At 36.5% G+C, this 8,457-nt stretch overlaps 1 protein-coding gene across 1 annotated transcript in view; it reads right to left on the minus strand.

Moving 5' to 3' along the window:
- The window catches only part of GPC6 (glypican 6), a 514,022-nt gene extending 507,813 nt beyond the window's left edge, over positions 1-6,209 (minus strand). Inside the window, exons 1-2 of the mRNA XM_010006359.1 lie at positions 6,147-6,209; positions 5,534-5,771 (exon numbers count right to left, since the gene is read on the minus strand). Of these exons, the coding sequence (XP_010004661.1) occupies positions 5,534-5,771; positions 6,147-6,209 (301 nt within the window). The remainder of the gene's footprint in view (positions 1-5,533; positions 5,772-6,146) is intronic.
- Positions 6,210-8,457: the final 2,248 nt, after the last annotated feature.

Here is an 8,457-nt window from a genome sequence, read left to right on the forward strand (position 1 = left end):
ACCTTAACTGGCTTAGACACTAAAATACTTTGTAGGCTAGAGATTCTTCTAAGAATATTAACTGTGATAGCATTTGGATCATGTGTAGAGTATTTCATTTTCAAATGAGTGTTTCTTGTCAAATACAAGGCAAGTGAACTTTTACCAAGGATGTCTATAAAGTTTACAAACGCATGCCAGATGTCCAGTGAAGGCTTGTTAAGCAGTTACAGACAGCAAGCCAGCAAATGTTGCCTTTTTTAAGGCTTCTAATCACTCTAAAGCCTGTAAATTTGCAAGTGTAGAACTTACCTAGTGTATAAGAACAGTAGAAGGATGGGGAAGCTGAGGGCAGAAGATGTGCATGGGCCAGGCAACTGAATCTCAGTGTATTCCAATTTCCAGAGTCTCCTTTATTTTACTTTCCACACCTCTTTGCCAAGTTTAATGGTATGGTTATACCTTGCTACCTTCATCTCATTGATGAGTTCTTACTTTGTTGGAAAACAGTTTTACAAAACATGTTTTTGCCAGCTCCAATATCAAGGAAAGATTCTTAAACACTATTTTTCTTCAAGTTCTTTCATAAATCGTACAAGAAAAGAAAAGGGACTACAAGGTTTCTGGGATGTCAGCTATTCTTGCAGATATTGTTTTGCAGGATTACCTTTGAAACTTCCTTTCTTGCCCTAGAATTTACACTGGTACTGTCGGTAATGACTGTAAGAAATAGAAGCAGCACTAATGGGTATGGATCACTGTTCTCCTAAACTGTAAAAAAAGGAACAGGGGGGATGATGACTTTGTAAGATAGATCAATGCAGCTGCAGATTGATTCTTATGCTACAGAGGTTATTTTCCTTAAATGGCATCATGCCTTACACATTCTGCTGAAGGCTGCCCATACCCATTGAAGTTCATGACAGCTATTCTTAGACATTCTTTCATTTTTAACATCATTACTAAGATTACTACTGTACTCTTTTTTAATGAGAATGAAGAGACAGTGTCTCTTTCATCAAGTTCAAATCTATTTAGCTCAAATTAAAACTATTTGCTATAACTTTGCTACAGTTATTCAAAGGATTAGTAAGAAAATGTCACTGAATTGCTACTTGTCTCCTCATTAACATTCATGGCAAAATCTTTCGTAAGGCTGCTTTTGGCTGCTACTTGTCTGTAAAACAGACATTATTATATTATTATCAGTGATAATAAGATGATACTATTACAGCTACACTGGGAGCAAAGTATTTTTAAGCTGCTTTGAGGTATACAGTGGAAGTCCCGAGAACTGGAGCATGATTGCCTGTCTACTGCTAGGAACAGGGAATAGACGATCATTACATGCCTGCATATTTGGATGAGTCCTACTGAAAGCCTTGAGGCAGAAAAAAATCAGTATCTGCTGGGATTCTTCACTTCTTGTGTGTTTCCTGTCTGCTGGAAGTGTTTTGCATTCCGTTTCCTGGTTTTTGGAAGGGTTTGTGAGTCCCATTGCTGAAACAGAAGTATTGCATTCTTTGCTAGGAACATTTAGCACTTATTCTTTCAAAATAATTTTTCTCATTTCAAGGCTTTATTTCTTGGACAAGATTCTCAGGAGAAGATTCTTTGGATCCTCATGGATCTATTAGTGAAGTTTCAGATATTGATTTTTTTTAAATGACCATCCAGTGTGGCAATGCAATGGCAAACATCTGCACATAAGGCTCAGCCAAGAAAAAAATTGGCAGCTGGTATTGTGTTTTATAGTGTCATGCTAATTCACACTGATTGTCTAGAATATGGAAACCAAATGAAAAATGCTATTGTCAGACCTTTGGCTCTCAGACAACTTTGAACCTCACATACAATAAGAAATAAAACATTTAGGAAAAAAATAATCTATAAGGATGGAGCAGCTGAAGTCTCAACACAGTGACAGCCCCTTAGATATATGGAGGACAAACAGATAAGAAAATAGTAGGAGTGTACAGGGCTTTAGGAGGCAAGAACTGATTGCCAATTAAAAGAAAGGCATCGTTTCTTATGATCATAGCTGACTGCAAAATGCGTAGTAGTTTCTAAAGTTCTCTGTTAGGAATTACATGTTTAGCTTATACTGCTTATAGAAATTCATTCTTGCAGAGATTTGGAAAGCCCTGCACTTCAGATAAAATGAAATATAAAACTGACATAGAAATTACATACGAGCATTGCCAGCAGGCCAAGGGAGGTGAACCTTTGGCTCAGCTCAGCAGTAGCAAGGCCACTTCAGAGTGCTGGGGACAGTTCTGGGCTCCCCAGTACAAGAGAAATATGGACATACTGGTGGAAGTCCAGCAAAGGGCAGTAAGAACATTAAAGCACTGGACCATATCTTGGACGAGTAGAGACTAAGAGACCTGGGATTGTTAATCCTGGAGAAGAGAAGGCTCAAGGGGATCACATCAATGGATATAAATGTCTGTTGGGGAGACTAAAGAAGATGGAATCAGGCTTTTCAAAATAGAGCAGTGACAGGACAAAAAACAAAGGGCACAAAAATATAAATATATAAACCCAGGAAATTCCACCTAAACACAAGAAAACATTTTTTTACAGTGAAAATGGTCAAACACCGGCATGAGTTGCCCAAAGAGACTGTAGAATCTCTATGGAGATATTGAAAACATAGCTGCACATGGTCTTGGGCAACCTGCAGTAGCTGATCCTACCTTGAGCAGGGGGGTGCTGATTAGATCATGTCCAGAGATGCCTTCACATCTCAGCCATGCTCTCATTCTGTGATTCTGTGTAAGAATGTGTGTCTTACCAGAGGCTAAAAACACAATGTTTAAGTTACAGCAAATCGAGTTTTCTTAGAGATTAGTTCATGACTAGGAATTTAGGGCAAAATCCTGAAAAGGTAAACAGACCTCAAATTACCTCTCAAAATGGAAATAATAAAATCTTTCAATCTATGATTAAGTATATAGGGTTGAGGAACAGAAAACAAGGTAAGAAAGGCAAGGCATATGAAGGCCAGATCATAATTCAATAAAGAGTTCACATAGCGCTAGAAAATCTTATGTTGCAAAGATTAGCATTACCCTAAGACGTGCCTGGTACATCATAAAAAAAATTGCAAGACTCTGCAAGACCTTCTGTATCCTTTTGAAGAGTCTGCAAAATTATACCAATGCCTGCACAAAGAGGTTGGCAGCAACACTAGTTTAAAGTGCCTCCTCAGGAGAGTAGTGCTAATATACTCTCTATTTTAACATTACTTAACTGTTCATATGCTTTTTTATTTATTAGATATGCTGCTCCTGATAAAAACACAGGTCCTACATACAACGTCCACAAAATCATCACAATCAGCTGTATTTGTTCTGCTATTTGTAGCATACTAGCATCAGGTGGCAGATTCATGTATCAGAACTTCCTTGTGCAACCAAAATATCAAACTAAACAACAACAACAACAAAGTTATTTTTGAACAGTTAAAACTTTGATGTTATCTAAAAATCCAATACTTGCTTCATACCACAAAACATCATTCTATTTTCAACTGCAACAAATTTATCTGGTTTATACTGAAAGACAGCCTATTAGGTGAATGTATTTTTCCATTAATGTATTTGCCCTTTTAGAAAGGCTGAGCAGTTTCTCCATAAAAGTGAACAACTTTAGAATAGTTTTAGAATAGTATTAAAATACTGGAAGTATGCACAAACTTCAAATGGTCTTTGGCAAGACTTCACAATGCAAATTCCCTTCAAAATATCAATGACAAACCAGAAGAAACCACTTAGTCTTTTAATCCAGCTTCCTGCAGAACAGACCCCTAAGAGTCCCAGAATGCAGTATTTTCAACAGAGCAGGAACTTTCAGCTATATACCTTATAGTCAGTTTTAAGGTACAGAATGTCAGGTTACTGAAGAAAACCATAACGTTTGGCACCTCAAGTTGCCAAAGAAGTAGTAAGGTGCCATCTGAGCTCTGTGGTCACTGAGCCCAGTGATCATGCTGGCTTCCTTCTAGAAAAAGAGAAAAGCGCTGTATGTGACTTAGATGGTTTGAAATGTCTGTTCTGCTTGCATACTCATCTTACAATACAACACGGAACTTCAGGAAATTTTTTTATAGGCCTTGGAAGCCAAGTAAAATTTTGAAAGCCCACTACACAGAAATTTCCAGCTTCACATTAAAAAGGGAAGCCATCACAACACAGAGCACTGCAATAATTCACACCACATTCCTTCCAAGGACTGAGGACACTTTCTAAATGACATTAGCATCTGATCTGCTCCTGAGGACTTTTCTTCAACTTGTCCTCATATTATACATTTCTCATTCCCTCCTTTTATAATTCATATTCCCTTACGTGTTACATTCAGAGAATCAATGTCAGAAAAAAAAATTAAAAAAAAATCTTTAATTGGATAAAGATAATAAAACAGAGTGACTCTAAGGAGTGAGAGACGTCTTCACTTTTTTTTTCTGAATGTGACCTCTGTATTTCAAAGTAAGCTTCCAAATTCAGGGATAACCTTTCCACTATTCTCCTACATGTGTGCAAATGCTACATTACCTGGGGTTAGCCAGCTTCACTGTACTGCTCCTGATTGCAGGCTTTCTTCCTACATGCAAAGATGCTGCTCTGCAATCCTCTTTGCAATGCCAGTTTACACTTCTTAATGCCAGATCCTTTCCAATTTACACATATGCAGAAATGCTCAGGGGGACACTTTCAACACAAATACAGATTTAATATTTAGATAAAGCCATGATTGAATATTCTGGAGCTCTTTTACTCTTTACTAATCTGCAGTTTATGAGAAAAGCTCAATACAGTGTGACTTGTAAATACACAACCATAAAAACTGCTTAATATTCATTATTTAAAGACAAATATTTAGGAAATTGTGACACAGAACCCGTGATCTTACAAAGATCTTACAAAAGCTGAGGACCAGAAGGGATTGGAGTACTGATTAGGAACAAATAAAAACCCCAAACTGTCCTTGTCAATTAAGCTTTCTAGGTATAAAATATACATTCAATACTGCTAAAGTGGTTTGCATGACAATCCCTCTCAATGCAACTGAGGCCCTAATGTTTGGAAACCAGAAGCCCTCTAGGAGACTATGTACAACACAAGATAACAATGCAGAAAAAAATCTACAGCCTTAAGGCTACAAAAAGGCAAAGTACAAAAAACCTGCTTTTCAATAGCAATAATCATGGGAGATACACAGTGCATCTTGCAACAGTGAACATAACTGCAAACCTAATTTTGCATTTGAAACTAGGAAACAAAAATTATAAACCTCTCTATGCATATCTAAACTCTTTTTGTCAAAATTAGCCAAGCCTGCAGGCAGTTAACAGTCAAATTCTTGATGCCATTGCAATTAAAGGCAATGCTCACAAAGCTGATAAGCATACCAGCTGTAACTTAACCCTTATCTTAGCCAAACTGATAACTCTAAATGTGATATCTAATTGTAAAGAAAAGAACATTAAAATGTATTATGGATTTTAAATGCCATAACCTTGCAAAGAGGAAAATTATATCCAGCCTACCATCAAACTTCTTGTGTCGGGATACAAAAGTGGTGCGTACAAAGTGACTTGTCTCCTCCACTAAGTTTTCAAACTCCAGTTTGCTCTGCTGGCTTAACTTGTCCTCCATTTCTGAGGTGCAACATGTATATTCCTGAGGGCAAATTCTTAAATGTTCCCCTGGAATCACAAGAAAAAAAGAATTAGATATATTTGAATACAGATATACATGTGTCAGAAACAAATATACATGATGTCTCTTCAGTTAAGGAAAGTGGGCTCCCTCGAGAGCTCTTTAAGTCTTGACTTCTTGATTGGGAACACTTTGAGTCTCTATCAACAACTTTGCTGTAGTTAGGCATTCCTCACACAGGAGGAGAGACACACTTTGCAGAGTTGTTGGGTTTTTTTCATGTCAAAAGTGATTCTTCACGATGAAGCAGCCTTCCTCATAAACAGACATATACTTAAAAGTTCAAAGACAATCACCTGCTTTCTGTTATGTATTCAAAACACCAAGGAGAAATACCTATTGAGATGTCCTGTTACAAGTCATCAGAGCTGTCTTGTTGTCAAAACCTGAAAATCAGAATTTATGTATTTCTGTAGATAGGTGTCATTTGTCCAAATGCACCAAAACATTCTCCCCTTGTATCCTTCTTCCTTTCTGCTTGACTAAATGTATTTTAATGACCATGTTTAGGTGCCACATGTTTTCTTGGGCAACATTTTTTGTCAGACTGGGGAAGTGTTCTGCTGAAGAGGAGAAAGCAATGAAGAGTTTAATTAATGCTTATGGTATATGAAAATGCAATGTAAAAGGTAATGAAAGCCTCTTATTTAATTCAATAGATTTATCTCTTGAAGCACTGTGCCATTTTTCTGACAATATTGCTTTCTTCGGTACAATTTGCAAGTGGAAACCAATTCTTTAGCTCATGAAATTAAAATGATCTGTTATTACATGAAATGTGAATTTCCAATTGACATTGTAGTATGGATGTCAGAAACATTTAGCTCAGTTTGTACAAAGGCAGGAAATTCTACCAATCCCTCTCGAGAAATAAAAAGAATGATCTGCCTCTATGATTAAAGTTTCTTGTAAGGCAATGAAAACATTTAGCTTTCTATACACAGAATCCTGATTAAAAATCCCTCTGCAAATCTCTTAAAGGTGCAAATAAAATGATACACAAAGCCCAAGGGTTAAATAAATCCTGGGGACCTGATTCTCATTTATATTGAGGCTCCTTTCTACAAGTCCTGAGCTGTAAAGAAGATTTAAATGTGATTCATACTTTAAGGCTACTTTTCACCATTCTTATTATGTAGTGAGGAGAATCAGGCCCTAAGGTTTATGCTTCCCAGAGGCATAATACATTTAGCTAATGCATCTTTGTGAAAACAGCATCAAAAAGAGGGTCTACACATGCTTAGAATAAACACTGTCATGAGTTTGCCCTCACTTTATTCCAATTTTTCAGTTTTTGAATGGTCTTTTAATTTGAAATCTAGTCATTCCTCCACCCTGACCTATAACCCCTGTCTTAATTTGTTTTTTCTGCAAGAGTTCATAATACATGAATGCCATGAGATTTCTTTTAGCAGTCTCAAGAGTTTTTAAAATCTCACAGCTATACATCTTCAGGAAGGATAATTTCATTATTATCAGTTACTGTTTGGAAGTACTACCTACAAGTCCCAGTCATGTCCAAAAGCAGTATGATATAAAACGCTGTATAAACCTGGAAAAAGAGATACCCTATGAACATAAAAACAACTGAAAGGTTGTTTTCTGCGCCAGCTACACCCCAAAATTACTTTGTCTCCATTCTCAAAATCATGCACCCCAGCCATAAAAAACACATATAAGAACTAGTGACCCAGCTGCTGTCAAACACAGATGATGGTTATCTTACCTTCTACATCACTGTCACATTAACCTGAAACTATTCAACAAGCAACATGTGACTGCAGAGGTACCACAGTAAGACATAGTAAGAATTATTTTAGTAACAGTAATATTTTGAGTTTTTCTAAGATATCAGAAAGGCAAGGAAAGCTGAAATAGTGTCATTAGAAGCAGTGCCATGTGTTTCATTAAATAATTATAAAAAAGCAATACCCCATCCATAGTATCTGTAACCACCTTTCTTGATAAACCCAGCAGGTTTTTTTTGACTGGAAAGGTCACTTGGGTAGACCTACTAGCTCCATTTCAGACACTGTGTTAGTTTATGCCTTCTGTAATGATAATGTCGTCTAGTGCTGTTGCAGTCAAGAATTTTTACAACATTCACTTTTCTTTCCTCTGTTAATTTAAAGTTGTTATTTTTGTTTTAGTTGTTGGCTTTGTTTTTGTTTTTCTTCTATCTGACTCTGTTTGTTTTTCATAACTGCCACACTAAAATGAACTAATGCTAATCATCAAGGCACTGTGCTGCTTTGTCAGTAACATCTATGGGTCTACATTTTTAAGACTTTGTGTTATGCTGAGTATATGGCAAAGTAAAGCATATTTAACTCAGTCAAGGAGCCATTTTTGTAGCAATATTCATTTTTCTCTCGCTTATTTATTTACAGTCTTACTTTGCTACAAAAACGACTTCCCATCTTGGCTGGTACAAACTCATTCAAATTCCTACTGTGTTTATTTCTTATACACACATTTTCATTAAGGTTCTTCTTTTTAATTCTCTGGATCTTCATTCATTCATGAGGCTCTTTACTGCTGAAATATGAAACTCACATTTATCAGCAATGCTCACAATTTCTGCACTACCTCATTGCTTTCCTGTCCTATCCTAAATCATCTATATTTACCACACCCCTCCATCACAAAAAACTTTTAAAAGCTATTATCAGCTTTTAAAAATAACATTTCTAGTTCTCCCTCTTCCCCTGACATAAACTCCCTGCGTTTTGTTAGAAAGAAATAATAATGT

Source organism: Chaetura pelagica, unplaced genomic scaffold (assembly GCF_000747805.2).
Source record: "Chaetura pelagica isolate M959 unplaced genomic scaffold, ChaPel_1.0 scaffold29, whole genome shotgun sequence".
Lineage (NCBI taxonomy): Eukaryota > Metazoa > Chordata > Aves > Apodiformes > Apodidae > Chaetura > Chaetura pelagica.